General features: G+C 50.3%; 1 protein-coding gene across 5 annotated transcripts in view; it reads right to left on the bottom strand.

The window, feature by feature from the left end:
• The window catches only part of NAV2 (neuron navigator 2), a 370,498-nt gene that overhangs the window by 141,853 nt on the left and 208,178 nt on the right, over positions 1-20,467 (bottom strand). For all 5 annotated transcript variants that reach the window (XM_037040376.1, XM_037040372.1, XM_037040375.1 and 2 more), the window contains 4 exons: positions 15,095-16,196; positions 10,074-10,186; positions 5,339-5,447; positions 3,072-3,461 (listed from right to left, as the gene is read on the bottom strand). In XM_037040376.1, coding sequence (XP_036896271.1) covers positions 3,072-3,461; positions 5,339-5,447; positions 10,074-10,186; positions 15,095-16,196 — 1,714 coding nt within the window. The remainder of the gene's footprint in view (positions 1-3,071; positions 3,462-5,338; positions 5,448-10,073; positions 10,187-15,094; positions 16,197-20,467) is intronic.

Below are 20,467 nucleotides of genomic sequence, written 5' to 3'. Positions count from 1 at the left end.
AGATTCCAAAGCAGAGACTAAATGACCAGCCCTGCAATATCCACACCCTGTCACGTTTATAAAAGGGAAAAGAAATGAGTATAAAGGACATCCAATGACTTGCCCTGGATTCAACATGTGCAACCAAACTGGATAACTCAGACTCACAGCAAAACACACGCAGGCACTGCCACAGAGTGAAGTCACGCTTAACTAGCGTTCTAGAATGTTACAAGCAGAAGGCATGATAAATGCCATCTGGGCTATCTCTCTTCCTGTTGGGGGTAAATTTCTGCATCAAAAGGAATGAAAGAAGAAAAACCAGGCCAGAGGTCTCTAGTTTCAATAATTGGGTGGTTTGCTTACACGTCTGCACTTTTATCTACACTTGCTCAGAGAGCTATCTCACTTGCTAAAAAATGTCAACTTCCCAGAGCAGGAACTGAAATGTAAACACTTGTGCTTTTCAGCAGGAGTAAAGGCTGTGGCTGGGACAGTCAAGGAAAGGAGGACCGTCTCACTGTGGTATCCTGAGATTCAGTTTTGAGTGTTTCAATGTCTCCACCTGGTGGAAGCTGTCAGTACTGCCTCAGAATCAACACTGACGGTCGTCTACTGAGGATAAAAAGACAGATCCGGCAATAAAGTAAATTCTATTACAGGACACAATTATCTCAAAACTACAGTGAGTTTTGATAATGATAACCTTGAGGCCACACTAGATACCTAAAGTCATCTAATTAATAGTAAAAAGATTCAACTACATGCACCTTAATTTTAGGAATGGGTGTGTTATTGTTTTCATGTTTACAGAGAACTAGAAACCTCAAATGATGCTCTAAGTTAACTGGATCACTTCATTGATCAGCCCACCAACTTTCCCAGTCATTCTGAAGGGCAGAAATGGGCTATACTGTAAGGGTTTTGTGGCTCCTCTCCTCCAAGGTTTCACTATGGGATGGTTCTAAAAGCACGAGGTAGGAAGCCAAAGCACCTTTATGTCTAAACTTTTAATTAAGTCAAAGAGCATTTCTAGTCAGACAGGTAGAACTACACAAGAGTAAATCGATTTTGAAATAAACTCCAGCAGCTGTGCTATTTAATGCATCAGTAAGCTATCAGGCAAGACAGTGGGGCGCAGCGGTTAAGGAACAGGGCCCTGGAGCCCTAGCTCTGCCTCTTACCCACCGAAGGGCCTTGGGCAAGTTATTTAACCTTCCTGAGCCTCAGTTTACTCCCCCATAAAATGGGGATTATGATACCACCTACCTCAAAGGACAGCTGTGAGTAGAACACAAGAATATATATATATGCATATATATGTATATATGTGTATATATATGTAAAGGGCTTTACATATATATGTATGTGTATATATGTATACACATATGTATACACATACATATATACATATATATATAAAGCACCTAGCATGGAGCTTGGTATGCAGTGGGAGAATTAGCTATTATTCAATTATGAAAATACAGATTCACCCATGGGTCCTTGATCACTGTTCATGGAAATGAGTGGCCTGGGGTTTTATTTTTCCCTTTAAGATTATTAATTTATTTTTAGAGGGAGAAAGGAGGGAGAGAGAGACAGGGAGAGAAATGCTGATGTGCGAGAGAAACATGGATCGGCTACATCTTGCACGCCCTCAGCTGGGGACGTGGCCAGCAACCCAGACATGTGCCATGCCCAGGAATCGAACCAGTGACCTTACGGTTCACAGGCTGGTGCTCAATCCACTAGGCCACACTAGCCAGGACATGGCCTAAGTTTTATGCCTAATTTTTATTACCTGTAATTTTGACTGCTAGAATGCTAGAGCAAGAAAAGATCTTGGAAAAAGTCTGCAAAAACCAAGTTAACAGAGTAATAAAGTAATAAAGTAATAAAGTCTCAGGCAAGTGGAATAAATAGATGTGCCTTCTGTTTACACAGTGACCTGGAGTGGAGCTAAAAACAAGAGAAGAGCGTCAGCATGGCTTACAGAGCATGGCATCAAAGGGGTCTGGGCTCGTTCCTTCATCCACGGATCCACATGTTCAAACATTCGGCAATATTCATAAGCTCCTATGCATACAGTGCAATGGGGATTTGGCGGTGAACAAGCCAGACAAGGTGTTTGCTTCACGGAGCTTATTATTGCAAACAGGAGGGGATAGAGAGACCATAAAATATAAACAAATAATCAGGATCGTTTCAAATAGTGGTAAGATTTCAAAGAGTAGCCCTGGCTGGTGTAGCTCAGTGGATTGAGCTCAGGCCTGCGAACCACGTTCAATTCCCAGTCAGGGCACATGCCTGGGTTGCAGGCCAGTTCCTGGTCCCTGGTGGGGGACGCATGAGAGGCAACCACACATTGATATTTCTCTCTCTCTCTCTCTCTCTCTCTCTCCCTCCCTCTCTCCCTCTCTCCTTCCCTTCCCCTCTAAGACAAATAAATAAAATCTTAAAAAAAAAGATTTCAAAGAGTAACACAGGGTGATGGAGAGGACAGGGTACAGGGCAAGACCACATAAACTACTTCAAATTGAACGATCAAGGTGGGCCCCTCCAAAGAGGTGCCAGTGGAGCAACAGGAAGGAACCAGCCACACAACGATCTGGGCAATAAAATCCAGGCAGAGGAAGAGACGGTGCAAAGGCCACGAGGAAGGAAAGAACTTGATGAGACTGCGGAACCGAAGGAACAGCTACCACAGGGGAAGCGAGGGGAGGTGGGGGGAGAACCAGGAGACCTGACAGCCAGATCCCGTGGGACCAGGCAGGCCACGCTAAGGGGTCTGGATTCCACCCTAAGTGCGAAGTTTGGTTTAAGGAACTGGCACAACACGGTTTGCTGTCAAGTGCCACTCTGGCCGCAAGAGAAGCCTCGCCAGGACCGCCCAGGGAGTGACTGCCGACGCGCCACACAGCCTCGGGCTCTGACGTGGACAGCGGAAAGTCAAGCAGCAGTTTGATCTGCTCCAGGGAACCTAAATAAAGCCCTGGCAAAACCCAAACCAGCCACCCAACCAACCAACCAAAACAGCCCAGGTGCCCAGCCTTCTCCGGCTCTGTGAAGGGAGAGAAACCCCGAGGACTCACCCGCTAGTGATGTCATCCGTGCGGATGTTCTTGCTCAGGACGTCCCCATCGCTCATGTAGCCAGGGGCGTCCATGCTGATGCCTTCCAAGTCCATCTCGTCTCCTGCCTTGTCCGAGACGTCCACGTGGCAGACATTGCTGCCTCGGGAGGCCAGCTGCCTCCTCAGAGGTGCAGAGTACACGTAGCGGCCCGACTCGGCGTTGATGAACCGGCTGGCGTTGGCCCGAGGCGGGTACCCGTTGCCCATAGAGGGGGCGTCCCCTGCTTGGAGGCGGGGGCTGGACTGGCCGAGTCTCCAGGAGAGCGGAGCGGGCCTGCCCGTCAAGCTGAGGATGCTGCGTCCGCTGATCTCCGTGGTGACGTTGGTGTCAAATGTGGTTTCTAGAGTGCTAAAAACACGAAAGCCGCCTTGGGTTAGACCCTACTGTGCCTAGCGTCCTTGGCAGTTTATAGGTTCTTTAATTTTTTTAAATTATGACCTATTTCCTGTATGCAAAATACGATCAAACGACAGGCATCGATGTACCACCCTCTGTTAAACCGAAGAGAGGACGACGCGCACCCACTCAACATTCTGGAAAGCCCACTGAAGACCTTTCCCACTACAACACGGTACAGGGTCCCCACTGTCAACACTCTGATGGAACTGCCTTAACTACGCCGATCTTTCTAATTTGGGAAGGGACACAGAATGTGCTGAATGGGTAACAGTGAGCGTAAGGGGACCACCTGCCTGTTTGGGAGGCTGCATCACAGCTCTCCTTTGCAAAGGCAGGATGCACCTGTCCCCTGGGACGTTCCTAATATCCCATCTCACTTCCTCAGCTCCCTCCTGCCGAAACAGGTGGGGAAGGCCTTGATTTTCTAAGTCTCCAAGGTCCATTTCCCCCACACCTTCACTTCTCCCAGATTTTGTGCAAAATGACAACTAAGCTTTGGGGCAAAAGGCTAGAAGAGAGTGGTACCTGCCTAGGCTTGAGATCAAATCCCATGGGTAATAAATCAAACCCCAGGGGCCCGCACCTGCCAGGGGGCTGGGTTGGCCCCTGGCCAAGGGGAAGGCTCATCGGCAGGCAGGCCCCTGTCATTCCGGCCCCGACACAGTCGAGACCATCAGTTCACCTCCTTGGAGCTGCACTGGGGCCCTCGGCCGAGCAAAGAGAGGGAAGCTTTTCCTGGGGGAGAAACCACTGAAGCTGCCCCCGCTGTGGTCGTCGTCACCCGAGTCCAAGCCAAGAAAGGCACCAAACCGCTGCAACCTCCAGTCAGCTCGTTTCATACCTAATTCCGGGGTCCCCTATCTGGCTCCCCGCCATCAAACAGCTGAAGGTTTAGGGGGCCCCACACCACAGGCAAGTCTGCTCTCTCTGGAAGAAACGAGCTGTTTGGAGCCTCAACTGTTTTTGTGTCCCTGCGATCCTGGAAGTGGCCTTACCATCTTCCTCTTGGGGACCCCTAAGCCTGGGTCCTGGTCGTCTGTGAGATGGAACCCATGGTGCTTAACCCCGATCTGCCAAAAGTGCCGGCAGTGGGGAAGCCTGGCGGTCTCCTTGCTTACTCGTTTGTTTACCAAAGAGACTGAACCGGAGAAGCGAAGGAGGCTCTGGGAGGTAAGTGCGGGTACCGAGGCCTTGGCCTTGAGCACCAAAGCCCAGCGCACACCGTAAATCTCGATTCTGCCCAAATCACAAGAAAATGGCCTAGGGTTGCATCCTTTTCAACTTCTTGCTCAGCAATGAAAACAACTTGATAAATGTTTCCACGGTAATGCTAGATTTCGTACAACTAAGTCGTTGTTTCAACACGATCATACGTTTTCATAAATATTTCCTCACGGGCTTCATAGACGTGCATGACCAACACCATTACAGAGGGCCGTGCACCAGAACCCGGGTAGGAATGCAAGCTATTCACTTTATCACACGGGTCAAACACAGTTCACCTGCTCGTTTCAACAGCACGGTAGAGTTTTTCAGAAAATGCACAAAAGTGCAATTTAAACAGAGCTCACCGAAAATACCCTGTTGAATGGATTTAGCAACCTCCTGCTTTGAAGAGGAATCTGTCTGTACTAATTCTTGCTCCTTCTCCTTCTCTTCCACACACTGTATGGCTTTCTTTGTCAGTTCCCACCCATTTGGCAATCAAGGTTATTTGTACCATTCTTAACCAAATCGTTTTGCCAGCGGTGTGAACAAACACAGGCGAAGCCGTGTGAAAATCGAGTTACTAGCTAGTTCAGTGAAGTGATTCACGCTTCAAGTACCTGTGTGTAACCTGAGTTCCCCGTAAGCTGGACATGGTCTCCTCCAAATTCTGCCGCAGGTCAGCAATGTTCTTCACCGTCCGCAGTCGCCGAGCCTCGGGGTCTTCCCCTGGGAAGATGAGGGTTAAGACTCTTAATTCTCAGACAGACGGTGAACTTCACAGGAGTAGTAACCATGACCATGATTTAACCATGTTCCACGCTAGAAGCCTGGTTCACCATGGGTGCTTAAGAAGAATTTGAGAATGAATGGATGAAAAAAAATGAATGAATGAATGCATGCATGCCCAAAGGAAACTGTTAAATCCAGGGAGAGAAGTCTTTCTTCTCCCCCAGGCCCCTCCTGACATGAGTGAAGTCTGGCTGATGGGAGGAGCAAAGAACCTGGCCTGAGACATATACACGCTGTCACGCCGACCCCAATAAAGACACGCACAGGACAGGTCTGGTTCCCAGGAACCACTTTCTGCAAAAGTGGGTGGGGCAGTTTGTCTTCTCCTCCAGGGGTGACACATACTGCTGTCTCCTGGACCCACGTTGCAAAAGGAACTTGGAGTGGCTAAATGATCTGCTCTTATTCACCGCAAATATCTCTACAGAGAGAGGTTTGCCATCTCTTTATTCCATCACATCAAATTCTGGTTCCTCTCTTCACTGGCTGAGTGGTCACGGAGAAGGCGCTGGTACTCTCCACCCTTCAGAGGCCACCACCCGAAAGCAAGGACAGTAATGGTCCTGACCTTTGGGACATCTGTGGGGACTAAATGGCATAGAAGCTGGAAATCCCAAGCACGGTGCCCACCACAAGCACTGAACTCAGCCCACTGAGCTGCAGAGCAGGGAGCCATCAAGATGACTCAGGGCTTCACTTGGGAGACAAGGGACTTCCATTCTCTGGGCAAGATTCTCCACAAAAATGCATGGCCCAGCAGAGGTCAAGCCAGCACAAGTGTCCAGGAGGAACAGGGGAGTAACTATAGAACCAATGTCAGGAATCAAACTTCTTCCCCTCAGAGTAATTTCAGGGAGCGCTGAGAAGACTCAAGGGCCACACTCAAGATCTTTAAAAGCCTATGATCATGTCAAGTGTGAAGCAAAATTTTAAAAGAAATCTCCATAGAGAACATAGTCCTCATGGGCAGCAGCAAGTGGAGCCTACATTAGACACTAAGTAGAACTTTCAGCAATTGTCATTAGTAGGGCAACAGGCTCTAAGAAATGCCATAGACTGAATCCCCCTTCTGAGACAGATGGCGGCTTCCTTGGGCCGCTCTCGGCGGGCCGGTGCCTGCGGGCCGGGGAATGGACTGAATGGCGGCTGTGTGATTTCATGGAGGAAACCTGCTACAGCACACGCTCTACCCTTGCAAATGCAAGTGCTTTCAATTTTCTGCCTCTTTTTTAGCCAAGAGAAATTTGGAAGGCGTTTCTTTTTTTTTCCTTATCTGAAAAGTGGTCAAATGTGTACTTCCCACCCAATTCTTTAAAGTCCATACACGTAGGTATGTGTTTCTGAATGAAAGCAGTGTGGATGTCTACCTTCTCCTCATGGCCCTGGAGGAACGTAATTGCATTGATCTCCTGGGCCACAGTTCAATAAATGTGCTGCCGGTTTGGCCACATTGTATATACGTGAGGCTGCCAACAAAGGTGCTGATCTTTTGGACAGCTCTGGGCCCTGCCGTGAAAATTCATTATGACGCTAATGACCTTCACTAATTAGCTTAATCACACTACAAAGAGTGTAATGATTATTTTATTCATCCACGTTCCTGTTCATGACATGGTTGCCTGCGTCAACTTTCCTTTGGAGATTCAAAGGTCTGTGAGCTGGAACGTTTATGGTCAGTAGCCCCCACCCAGATCTCCAGGTGTTTGAGAAATTGCTATTGTCCAACAGACGCTTGGTCAGTGGAGGCTGAAGAAAGGGCACGGACTTTGCACTCTGGCAGGTGAAGGTCTGGTTCGTGGCACGACTGCAGAGTAGCCTCCTGACCTTGGCCAAGTCACTCACCCTCCTGAAGGACATCTGTGAAATGGGGATAAAACCCATTCAAAGGGCAAGGAGCAGGGTTGGATAAGGAGGTCCTGGCACAAACAGAGGGCTCGTCGAACCCAACTGTCTGGTCCCTTCCTGGGGAGTGGTGGCTCCTGCTGGGCAATGTTTGCTTCTCCCAGAGCCCCCTCTCTACACACCGGATGCCAAGAGTGACACAGCAGTGCACACGAGTAACCTGCCCGCCTTCCACAGGTGACCACCACACCCTGAACTGCCAATTCCGCCTCCCTGGAGGACAGCCCAAGCGTATGACTTTCTTCCTGCCATCTCTCAGCCTGAACAAAATAAAAATACAACCATGCTCTAGCAGAAATTGCAGGATCCTTTCAGCTAATATACAGAGATTATAAAAATTAAGCTATTCTATGTCTACCTGTGGCTCTCACATTTGCCAAGGGCAGCCCTCCCTCCACCTATTGGCCATGAGGGAGAGAACACCGCACACTCAGCCCACAGGGCTGAGTTTAGAGGATGTCAGGGTGCTATAAAAAGAACGTGGAAGAGACCTGGGAACTTCACTTCCAAGAAGGCGGTTTAAAGGACAAGCTGCTGCATGAAAAGGATCGAAGTTGTCTGTGAACTTCTGGAGGCTGGATTATACCCAGGGATTAAAAATGTAAGAGTAAGGAACTCTGTTCCCCATTAAAGCCAGAAAATATAAAAAGGCTGCCTAATGAAGGAATAATCTTTCTGTCACAAGAAACACCCAAGCAGAGACAGAATGATGATTCATCAGTGAACGACCGAAGGGAATTAAAGGCTGAGTAAGAAACAAACAGGAGTGTGTGGTTCTTTCTAACTCTACAACCCACGACGCAGGTCTTAACAGCAGCACTGTGTGAACGGCCAAGCACCGTGGGAAAACCCAGCTATTTGCGTAAGCACAGGAAGAACTAAGCAACTGACCAAACAGCCTCGGAAATGTCCATTTCTAAACATACCCACCACTCATTGTCATTTCAGGGGAGCAGTTACGGGTAAGTTAAATTCGACCCCATGCCACCACACAGCATCTCCATAAAATAATTCACCAGTCACACAGGTGAGTCCTGCTGCTTGAATATAAAGACAAGTCACCCGGATTAAGAAATTTTCATTTGTAACCAATGCGATTTGGCTTTACACAGAAGAGTGCTTGGTCAGGCACAACTGGTCACACTATCTGTTCCCCAAAGCAACTGACAGCACGTCAGGCTTTCTGAGCTCCTAGTTGGTGTTACGTTCCTGATGCAGAGGAGACACGAGCAGGAACAGAGAAAGGAGGGAAAGGTCACAGGATGCAATCCGTCACTCTGAAATTTAAGGGTTATGTGGAATGTTCCCTGGCTGCTGCTTTTGCTTTTCAAATGTGACTGTACCGGCCCCTCGGCGCCTGACGCGAATCCATGCCACAGGACGCACACCCGATACGCACCAGGCCCCGAAGCCCTGGCCTTGCTCTTTTGATGCGTGCAGAGAAGAACACGGTCTGGAATGCGTGGGGAGACCTGAGCTGGCAGCTGAACGCCACACCCTTCTCTTGGCCCTTTTCCTGGGTTACCCATGCTCTCATACGGAAGGAGCTACAAACCCTGGAGAAAAGGACTAAAATCAATGCCAAATGTGGAGCCCTCAACTATACTGTAAGACAGATCAGTTACCCCCGGCTTGAAAACTCTGCTCATCACAGCGCCCAGTCAGCAGAACCAGAAGGAAATGGTTAACTCACTCAGATCCTCTGACATTAATACTAGAGCTAATGGTGAGACGGGGAAGATTCGATCATTTGGGCTGCAGACCAATGCCGCAGTGTGGCGTGGCTGTGGACATGACGTGGTCACGGACAGCGACTCTAATACACGAATTTTATGCACGAACTCAATTTCTAACCCAACTCTGGAAGCAGAAAGGTAGGAGAAGAATAACACAAGCCACTGCTAAATGTATGGTTTTCCACCCACCGCCAGCGTGAGAAGCTGCGGGCACGCAGGGCAGAGGTGGGGGATGGGGAAGCCAGACGGGGAAGGTGCCGGCTCAGAAAGCACCACAGCAGAAATTCTCACTCCGATGCTGACTCTGTCCTTCGAGTGGAGAACGTGACAGGGTCGCATTCATAGGTACTTATTTGTGGAATGAATGACATGACAACTGTGGATTTTATCGTTTTACATAACGCCCGTTTAATCGTCATGGTTGGGGCTATACTTAAATAATTTCATTTGTTTTGGGTTTTGGTAAAAGCCACAGGCTATATATAATCTTTTCAATTACTAGAGGATGCTAAGAACAATGTTCGGCTGGGGCTTCCACATAGGAAAGAAAAAAAGAGGCAGCACTGTGAGTTCCACCTCTTGTTGGAAAGCGTCTTTATCCGACGCATAAACCAGGTGATTCAAAGCTGGGTGTCAGAGCAGCTCAGCGCGCCCCTGTGTAAACGAAATGGGACATGCCCTAAAAGATGATTTGCCAACAGGTAAGAGACTGCTGTACAATTTGGGGGAGGAGGGAATAGATTGTGTGTGAGAGAGAACAGGAAAGAAAGGGAAGAGAATGGCAAGAAAAATAAATACGTTTGTTTAACTCATCCATCAATGCCACAGTAAACCAACTTCCGATTGCACCGAGTCCGTGCACCTTCTGGCAGGTGGTCAGACGGCGCTGCCAATGGGCTCAGCGTTTCTGGGGCTGCGTACTCACCAGCCAGTTCTTCCAGCGCAGGCTGTCCGCTCTTGGCGTAGTGGCCGGGCTCCGTGCTCACGCCTGCTGAGCTGGACTCGGCGGTAACATTCCCTTCGGTGTCTGTCTGGGACCTTCACAAACAAACCACAGCAGAGACCCTTGTCACCCACAGTAACACGCACATCTGGAACCCTGTGATCTTTCCACAGCACCCCCACCACCTCCTTCAGCAAGGAGCTTTAGGATGGGGCAGACCGGCAGACGGACGCAAAATAATTCATTAGCGCATGTGGAGCAACGTCCTAGACGCAGAGAGAGCCACCGAACTGTAAAAGATGAAATGTCCATCACCCAGTCAGAGGGGCTGCCATCCGTCACTGGGGACCGCTCCTCCGAATCCCCACCAGGGCACTAAGTCTGGCCAGCAAAATGCCGGGAGTACTGGGTAGACTGAATCATTTAGCTTATGCCAGCCAGCGACTTCTAAGTAACCAGCAACACCAGCAAGTCAAACATAAGGTGACTCCATCGACGGCCCCCATCCCCCCCGCAAATCCTCTTGGCATGGCTTCTCTGAAGAGGTGACTGTGAAACCAGTCAGGACTTCGTGCCAAGCAGGTGTGCTTGCCCTCCAGGTCTCTGATTCACAGCTCAGATCTCCTGACATGAAAGGTCTCATTGATCATCATTTCAACACTTGACTGAAATGTGTACTTCCCCAAACCTTCTCCATGCCCTTATTTGCCAAGCAAATTGAGGCAACCGTTTCGTGCACTGTGTTCTTGCCACAACCACCTCTGTTCATTTAGGCATGGCATGCAAATGCATAACTACACTCGGATGCACGTCCCTGGGTGTAACATTATTAATTCATTAGTGTCCTGAGCTAATTCAACCAGATTTCGCTCTCTGTGAAGAAAGCATTTGCCAAGAATGAGAAATCTCTTAAACGTGGGGGATGTGCTGGTAACCTCAGTTCATCCATCTATTCTTCCTCCCTTTGGCCTCAAGCCATCAGTTCCCATTTTTGGCCATCTCTATCTTTAAAGGATTCCCATATTCCCAGGGGTCCTCTCCATCCCCTGGATGGAATCCAGGCTCTCACCATCTCTGCCCAGGCCCCGGGAGTGCTCTGTGAACAGGCATGCTGCCTCCAGTGGGGGGCTGTAAATGGCAGCCAGGTGTAGAAACCAGCCAAGGGATGTATTCTGATTGGTATGCAGAATAATTTAAAGCTTTTGAATTAGTTTCAACATTTAAAAATCCGAAGATCACACAAGGAATCACCCTTAGCAACTTCTGGCTTCCCCAGTAAAAAATGCTTAAGCAAGGCTGGAAAGACAGCTCCGCCTACCTGTGCCAAGTGGTGGTGGCGCCCCCTAGAGGTATGTTGTTCCCTCTGCTTCAGTCCTGCTCTTCCTGAGACTCCCATCTATACTACCCTTTGGGGGCCTAATCAGGCACCTGAATTCAGACTGTTCCTAGGTACGGTCCACTTCTCACACCAGTCTCCACTGATCTTTGTGTTACTGATGTGACCACATCATCCTCGGATGAAAGGCCTCCAATGGTTTCCCATTTCCCATATAATAAGGTCTAAACTCCTTATGGTGACAGAAGATGCCCCACACCACACAAGTCTCCCTTCATTTCCAGCCCCTTCTCCTGCCACTCCTGCCCTGGGCACAGAGCCCTGCCCTTGGCACCACCCACAGGTGGCTTCTCTCCATCCCCAAATTACACCCACACCCTTAGCCATTTCGTCTGTGTAGTTACTGTGACTCCTGCCTGCAGGCCCTGCTCCTCCTTCTCTCCCTTAGTTTGCTCCTAATCTGCCTTTAGGATGCGGTTCCCTTGTCCTCTTGATCTGGAAGCCTTCCCAACTCTGCCAGCTGATCACGCCACCCACCCTCCTTATTCTCTCGATAGCTGTGTGTGACAATGTGATGTAACTAAGAAATCTTTCCTCAGCTAGATTGAGAGCTCCGAAGGCAAAGACTGGTTCTTTTGATATATACACAGAAAAACACAATCCACTTAAGCTCATATGCTGAGCAGGAGTCAAGACAGAATCAAGTGTGATGAATGGATAGATGAGGACATTTTAGGCTTAGAAGGATGCTGGGCAGTAGAAGGAACTCCGTAACCTCATAGCCATGCACATCTGAGGACGTCCCTTCACCTCTGAACCACAGGGCCCTCACCCGTACAGAGGGAATAGCAGGGACCTCTCCTGGCTGCTACAAAAATCACATGTGGCTCTTGCTGGTGTAGCTTAGTGGATTGAGTGTGGGCCTGCGAAACAAAGGATCGAGGTTCAAGTCCCAGTCAGGGCACATGCCTAGGTTGCAGGCCAGTTCCCGGCAGGGGATGCACGAGAGGCAACCATACATTGATATTTCTCTCCCTCTCTCCTTCCCTTCCCCTCTAAAGATAAATAAATAATAATTTTAAAAAATCTTTAAAAATCACATGGGATATATGACAATAACAATGTTAGTGACACTGTTATTTCTAAATTGATAAGTATGATTCATTCTGAGTAATTTTTAAAATGATTGATCTTCCTTGTGTCCCTTTGGTTAAATCACTAACATGGAGAGGTTCGGGGAGGGAGAGCAGGGCAGGTTATATATAGTGAGCTGTGAACTTGAGAGAGCATTTTAGAGCACAAAGAAGTCTACACCATTTTAACAATTTCCGTAACCTAGTCCCGTCTCCTCACTTTAGAGATGGGGACAGTCGGGTTCAGAGCGACGCCATGGTTTGCAGAGCCAAGATGGTGTGGTGGTTAACACAATATTCTCTCTCCCCACACAGCCTTCGGGTTAAACGCTAGCTCTTCTGGCTGCGAGCTCTGTGACTTAGAGCAGGTTATTCACTTACTCCAAGCCTCAGCTTTGCTCAGCTATAGAATGGGGATTTCAAAAAGGTAGGCAGCTCAGGGAAATGTGGGAATAAGGAAACCAGCTAGGGCATGAAAATCTCTTAGCAAGGCTTCCGCACACACTCAGTGCCAAGGCCACACAGGGAGCTGCATCAAGGCCAGAGTCCAGAGGTCCGACTCCTAGCTCAGGGTGCTCCCTCCTGGCCTCTTCCCCGGCTCACCTGGAGCACAGAGGCACCTCCCGCAGCCAGCAGGCCATCAGGCAGGGCAAGCTTTGCATGGGGCTCTATAGATACACATGGCATTTCCTCCTTTTGCCTACTTGTCAGGCACTTGCTCTTTATCACAGAGAGTTTTCCCTCTCGTTAAAAAAAGCTTGACCTTTTTTAAAAAAGGTTAAATATTTTATAATCTTTGAAATAACTGCGGACAAAAAAAGGGGGTATGGGACTGATGGCGAACAAAGACTGCATATATTTTAATTTTGAAAATGCCAATCAAGAATCTGTAAACAGCTGCTTGAATATGCATTACCTCAAGATTGCGAATGTTACTGGAACGATAAACATTTCACGGGGAGTGATTCAGCTGTCTCCATGGTTCAGAGAACTATTGTAGCCAAAGCTGTGCGTGCAGACGAGCGCTGAGTCGTTGAGAGCCTTGGCCCTCTTCGCAGGGCTGAGAACTGAGCTGATGATGTGATTTACTAAGGAGATGACCGGCTCCCAGTTTAAAAGTTCTGGCATGCCCCTCCCTAAAAAGGAGGGTGAGTGGAGGAAAAGGGAACAGGGACAAGGCAAGGCTTGACATTCCCTCACTGGCTGGACCTGGCTGGCTCTCCTCTGAAATTGCCCCAGTCAGTCCTCCCACCAGCTGTTGGCGGGAAGGGTAAGGATCTCTTACAATACGACTCAGGCAGGGAGAGGGGACAGCAGGCACGAGTCTGTGCATATGAACAACTATGTAAATACACACGTGCATTTGCATTTGATATACAAACATGTACTGGCTCTCACACTTACGTGTGACTGCCAATGTACATCCACACCTTCGGGTGTCTGAGTGTGTGTGTACAGTTGGGGATGTGTGTGTACTTAGGGTAGAAGCTGTAAAATGATTGCCTAGAATGTGACATCCAGTCATTCAACCCTTGGTCCCCCTTTGCTATGCAGACGTGTTAGTTGTCATTCAACTGTGCTGTGTAGTGAGAGACACTACACGTCCAAAGCACAGGTCAAGTTGACGGCCGTGAGCAAAGCTCTGAGGCCTCCTAGGATCAGCGCTGGGGGGAGCTCCCATCTGCCGGCAGAGGACTCCTCCATGTGTATCACCTGGCACCAGGAGCCAGTGTCTGCATTCTGCAAAGGTGTGTGGTGTGTGCTGAGCAGCCAGGGAATGTCATGAGGCCAGAGCCACAGGGGGCCAGCACACCTGGCCCCACACAGGCTCCTATGGAAGTGCCACCGCCAGAGAAGAGAGAGACTGAGGGGCGGATGACAGACAGAAGGACTATCAGGTACAAACACCCGGGCTTGTCTCCACAACACAAACAGGGTTCTTTGGTCCTCCCAGCGCCGGTCCCTCCTCACCACTCCCCTGCTCCCTCACCCTGTCCTCTCCTAACAGCCCAGCACACAGCAGGGACCAGAAACACGCTTCAGGTGTGTGCTGTGGCAAGAGCCTGGGAAGGGCTAGAAGCTCAAGACAAACACCTCTGTGAGAAGCAGTCTCAGCTGTTCAGCGAGGTGGTGTCTGTGTTTCTCATGTTTTAAAGTACATTCGGTATCGGGACTGATGCTGGAGCCTGTCGGGTGCGACCAAACCACCTCTCATGTGTCTTGTCAGCTCATGGCGCTGCTGCCTCTGAAATGCCCCCTGGCCCCACAGCCGCCGGGTGAGGTCCTCACCCTCGGTCAGCTCACATTTCACCTCCTTCCTTTAGCCCTCTCGTGCTGCCCACCAAGCCCTGCCGTATTAATTGTTCCCTCCAGCACACCGAGTGTCCCTCAACCAGGGGCTTACCGCTGGTGCCTTAGCTGTTGGCTTCCATGTTCCCAGAGGGCAGTTCTGATTCCTGCCCTCGGTTACCCAGAAGCCACCAGAAAAGCTCTGTTGTCCAGTGGCCCAGAAGCAGGTGGGGGGCAGCTCCTACCTGTACAGGAAAGGCGCGACCGTGGCAGTGTTGGGGTGGCTGTATTGCTGCTGGGGCTGAGGTAGCTGAACGCTGACGGTGTTGCTTCCTGTGGTCTGGGTGGTCCCGACGGACCCGCTGACAGTCTGGCTGCTGATGCTGTGGTTCAGGGTGGTCCCTCCTGGGCCTTTTCCTTCCGAGGATGCCAGGCTGGAGGAGGAACTGGAGTGTCTGCCGTCTAACTGGGGCTTCTGCTGGGGGAGCCCCGAGCTCGGCTTCCCACCCCGGCTCCGCTCCCCATCCTTGGAAGGGGCAGGGGCACTTGGGGATTTCCCAGGCATGCTCTTCATTCCTGGTTTTGGTATTCCACTGAGGGAAGGGGCTGGGGCCTCCTTCTTGGCACTGCTGAGCTTGCCCCCTTTGGGGATGAAGCTGGCGATCTTGGAGGACTTTTTTGGCATCTCGGTCACCGCTGCCCCGCTGGGGTCTTCTTTGGGCCCCTCTTTGAGTTCTGGCCTCTCTGTCACAGAGGCTCTCTTGGTGAGATCCTTGCTTTTCTCCTTTTCCTTTTCCCGCTGTTGTTTCTCCTTTTCCTTCTCGTTGCCTTTTGGGGAACTCTTCTTGGTGGTCAGGGCCCGGCTAAAAGTTCTCTGGGCAATGCCTTTGAGTGCGATCTTGGGGCTGCTGGAAGCGGGGCCCACCACGGAGGGAGTGCGGCCAGTGGCCTCCATCTCTTCGCTCTCTTCAACGCTGGACAGAATCTCCAGCCGCTCACAGCTTGTGTCCCTCGACCCCGGGCCCTCACCCGCCTTGGAACCCACTTTGCTGTTGAAAAGTTTTAGTTTTTCAAGCATGGACTTCTGATTGTTGGGTGCTGGCTTCAAGGCGTCGGGGCTGGGCCTGGGGGCCTCGGACACGGGCTGCTTGACCGAGAGCACGGACGACGTGGCGCTGTGCTTCACACCGACGGGCTTGCTGCGCCAGGGCTTGGTGGCCGTGCCCGGCTGGGGGATGGCGGAGGAGACACTGCAGTTAGCAAGGGTGGAGCTGCTGCCACTCTCCAAAGAAGCAGGTGCATTTTCGCTCATTCCGGGGTGGGAGGAGGCTGGGCTTGCCAGTGGCTCTGCGGAGATGGGGGAGAGACGGACACCTGCATTACACCCGTGGACCCGCACTGAGGACGAGGGAGGGTCGCCCATGACTACTCAGCCAGCCACTCCAAACCCAAACACCTTACAGCTCTACCACCTGCTGTGTGCACTACCGGCAGTTAAATCTTACCTTCATTTCCTCCTGTTCTCCACCACACACAGTCCCCATTTGGGCGTATGCTGTGCAAAGGCACGCTGACCTTAACATCAAATGCTCACAAAGCACGACTGAGCACTTACATTTATGGAAAAAGAAACAAACTAAAACCTGTACCACCACGGTGGTGGTACAGGAAAGATTTCGGAAATATCTACTGTTTTGAATTATTGAGCCCGCAACACCGTTTCCCAGTTATGGGAAACAATTAAACATGATCCAACTTTAACAAAACAACATAGCAGAGACATTAAAACAGAATAGGTAAAAAAAAAATGGAAAAAGAAGGGAAACCAAGTATAATCATTACAAAAGATGAATTACCCACCAGAGCTGCTAAGTCCTATCAGAACAGATCAGTTTTCTCTCATTTTGGCACTTTCAAAGAGCGACAAAGATGATTCAGAGTAGGCTTAAAGTAGGAAAGGCTTTTTAGTGTAAACTGTGCATGGCTTCACTGCAGGCAAGACAGCACACAGGTTATCTGAAAGTCAAGGCTTTCCCCTTGGCACTCAGGGAGCGTTTCCCCGGCCAGACTCTGTTCTCAGAAAAGCCTCAACGCGCTTCCAAACTAGAACTGGAATGACCCTGGGAAGGGCGGGCTCCAAAGGGAAGTTCTGCTCCCCACCAAGGCAGCCCACAGCGCGGACACGGACGCGAACGCGGCAGCGTCCCTGCCAGGAAGCACTCAGAACCCTGGAGCTCCAACTGCCGTGCAAGGGCAGCTGTCAGAGCCAGAGCGGCAGGGAAGGCAGGTCGCGGCTGAGCCCAGGGCCCACGCGCCCCCTTCGCCCGCCCGCTGCGGGGAACAGACAGGACGCGGCACCTCAGCCCCCACCGCACAGGTCCCCGTTTGCAAAGTCACCTCGACATGACTTACCTAGCAGCAGCCACTTTCTCCTGAAACAACGCCCTGTAGAAAGTTCTCCTACTAGAGAAGCTGTCCTTCCGATTGTCACAAGTGTTTCTGGTTAAACTGCTCATGTTTCTAATTAACTTTTGTCATCCGTAGCTGCTCCGGTGCCCAGAAGCCTGTCGGGATTAACGGCTGCTTCTTCTGCTCTTTCTTTCCTTCTTTTTTTTTTTTTTTAATACCTATGTTCCACTGCCTTCTAGCAACAGAGTAAACGATACAGAGCGGCTTTTTATGATTTAAAAGTCAACGGCCGCCCAAGCCGCGTGAAGGCAGCCCCTGTGTGGGACACGCGCACTGAGCGAGGGGGGCGGGTGACGGGGGAGAGTTCTGGGCGGAGGAGCGGCTTCCCTTCTGCTCAGGGAAGCCACAGCTCCAGGGTGATCCAAAGCAGACCTCCCAATGTTTTCAAAGACATACATCTTCCTGACTTGCTGGGGATTTGGGTTTGGGTGGGGGTGGTGATGGAGAGGTGCCGCACAACCCTCCCTAACGAAACTCACGGGGCGTCACAGTATTTTTTCCTGGGGGGAGCTGGAGACTGGCTGGAAAGCAGGCTCGCGGAACCCCCCCCACCCTGCCAGCCAGCCTGAGGTTCTCCACAGACCTGCTGCTCCCAGAGGGCCTCCAGGGTATCAGGGGGCATGGTGCTGGGGGGAGAGGGGATTACTGCCCAACTTTCCGAGCGAGGACACTGAGGCTCAGGGAGGGCTGACGGCAGACCCTAAGTCAGGCAGCTAGAAATGAACATATCTGGGGTTTGAACTCAGGGCTCCTGACACAGTGCTCCTTCGGGACTGTGTCACAGCTACTTCCTTTGATGAAGAGCACATGTGAACAACACCCACTTAAACGACTAGAGCGCTTTCCAGCACCACTTTCCTATTGCTTAGGTCTGTTTACGACACCCGAGGTGGGGCCTGGAGGGGAGGCGGGCTATGCCACTGAGGCCAGCTCTCTGGAGGGAATCCAAGTGACCCTCAATGCCTAGTTCCATTTCTCTTAGGACAACTGTCCTTCCCTTTACCTGGGCTCAGGTCTGGAGCACAGAATGAATGAATGAATGAATTTATGTCAGCAGTCACTTATTCAATGAGCAGCTAGTACGTGCCAGGCACTGTCCTGGGCCCTTGGGATTCAGCAATGGCAAACAACGATCCCTCCCGGCCTGCAGTGTGCATTCTAGCAGGGAGAACAAATGATGGTCGATGTCATTATTAATGCACACATTTATCGTTCGTTAGAAAACAAGTGCGAAGGAAAATGGGGCCTTGGGGGCGTGTTGTAACAAAGTCTTTACAGGAACTATGACGTCACATTCAGAGACACACGCCTCTTTCCTAAAGAAGGTTTAGGCACATTCCCCACTGGCCATACGCATATGAATCACAGACTTCTGAGCTCCCACACATTCCTTGGAACCTTATAAAGCTTATTTGAAATGGTTTTGATGAGAAATGGCCCTCTGTTGCATTTCTGTGGATTTTTACCGTTAACATACACAACTGGAAATTAACCAGCTTGAGCTAACGGCTGGCCCACGGTTCGCAGACACCTGGTTTGCCGAAGTGAAATGTGCAGACTAACTGAAGGCGTTTGTCTCCTCCCGGAAAGTGCCATGTGGAAGACAAGGGCTCACCCAACGTCGACAGGACAGACATTCACATGGTCACTTCTCAGCCCTGCCGAAACAGCGCCCAGAAACCCTGACTGGTCTTCCAAATGCCAGGCGCATGCCTTCCCCCTTCATCTCCTGCGACCCTCGGGCTGAACACACTGCCTGGTCTGCATCCAATGGAACTGCCCCCTACTCTGTGTTTTCCCAGGACACCGCCCACAGCCCCCAGAAGAGGATGTAGGAGTGCCGCCCCCTTACACCAGGCACTGGAAACACAGCTGCGTAAAACACAGATGCTGCCCTATAGGAACGCACTGTCCAAAGGGGCGGCGACCTCAAAACAGAGCACGGAAACCACGTAAGAGGGTGGGAAGGGCTGCACAGACCCAAAGACTGGGATCCACTAGTTCTTCCCAGAGTGTCCGGGAAAGCTTCACGGGGAGGTCACCCTCCAGTTTGTCACGTCGAGTCTCTGCTAGGGTTGGTTCGATATTCCACTTGTCTGTGAGTTCCTCCAGGATAGGACCCCCCTGACTCCCCGATTCATCCTTGCATCCCAAAGCCTGCCAGAGCACAGGAAGGAGTCGGTACGGTGGACCCTTGAACAACATGGGGGTTACGGGTGCCAACCCCCCGTCCCACAGTGGAAAATCACATACAACTTTAACTCCCCCAGAACTTACCTAATAATAGCCTACTGTTGACTGGAATCCTTACCATTAACACAAGTAGTCAGTTAACACAGATTGTGTATGTTGCCTCTATTATATACTGTATCCTTACAATAAAATAAGCTAGAGAAAAGAAATGTGTCATTAAAAGTCATAAAGAAGAGAAAACACACTTGTAGTGTTTATTGGGGAAATGTATGTCAAGTGGACATGCACAGTTTAAACCTGTGTTGCTAAGGGTTGACTATAAGTGGTTTCTGAATTATTGGCTGGTAGTTTTGACATTTGCAAGTCACATTGAAGGCAATGGAGATGCAAGATTTGTGATTCGTCATTAGGGTTTTATTAAAATTTTCAGCCTGAACTCGGGGGCGGGGGTGGGGGGGAGGACCCAGGATTGGGATTCAGAGCTTCAGAATTTCCACTTGGCATTTAGCCTGGGCTCTGCTAATTTCGAAATCGTGGGGATATTTCAAGGATACTCATTACATCTGTAAATGGTAGCACCTGGAGATGGCTCTGAACTTGGGTTCTAGAACAGAAGTTCCTTCAGTAGGACTACAAGGCACCAGGGACGCGGAGGATCAGATCATCAATACTCAGCACTTACTGTCATGGACAGAAATCCCTTTAACTGTGAGGGGGGCTCCAGGTCCTGAGGTGTCTTGTCCAGGTGAACTTGACACAGTTCTGTCATTCCTAAGAATATCACACCAGTGACCTCAGATCTTGGCTGCAGCGGCGGCTTGGGGCCTGCTCCTCTTTCTTCAGAAAGCAGCCATTTTCAGTACCAGGGTTCTGAGGTTGCTAGTGTGAGCGTTTCCTTACCAAGCCTCAAACGTTGTCACCGACAAATGGTGTGACCCTAGATATGCCATTTTGCC

Source organism: Sturnira hondurensis, unplaced genomic scaffold, assembly GCF_014824575.4.
Source record: "Sturnira hondurensis isolate 20B ecotype Veracruz unplaced genomic scaffold, ASM1482457v3 Scaffold0002638, whole genome shotgun sequence".
Classification (NCBI taxonomy): Eukaryota; Metazoa; Chordata; class Mammalia; order Chiroptera; family Phyllostomidae; genus Sturnira; species Sturnira hondurensis.
Note: the sequence above shows the minus strand (reverse complement) of the source record. Positions and strands in the feature narration are given on the sequence as shown.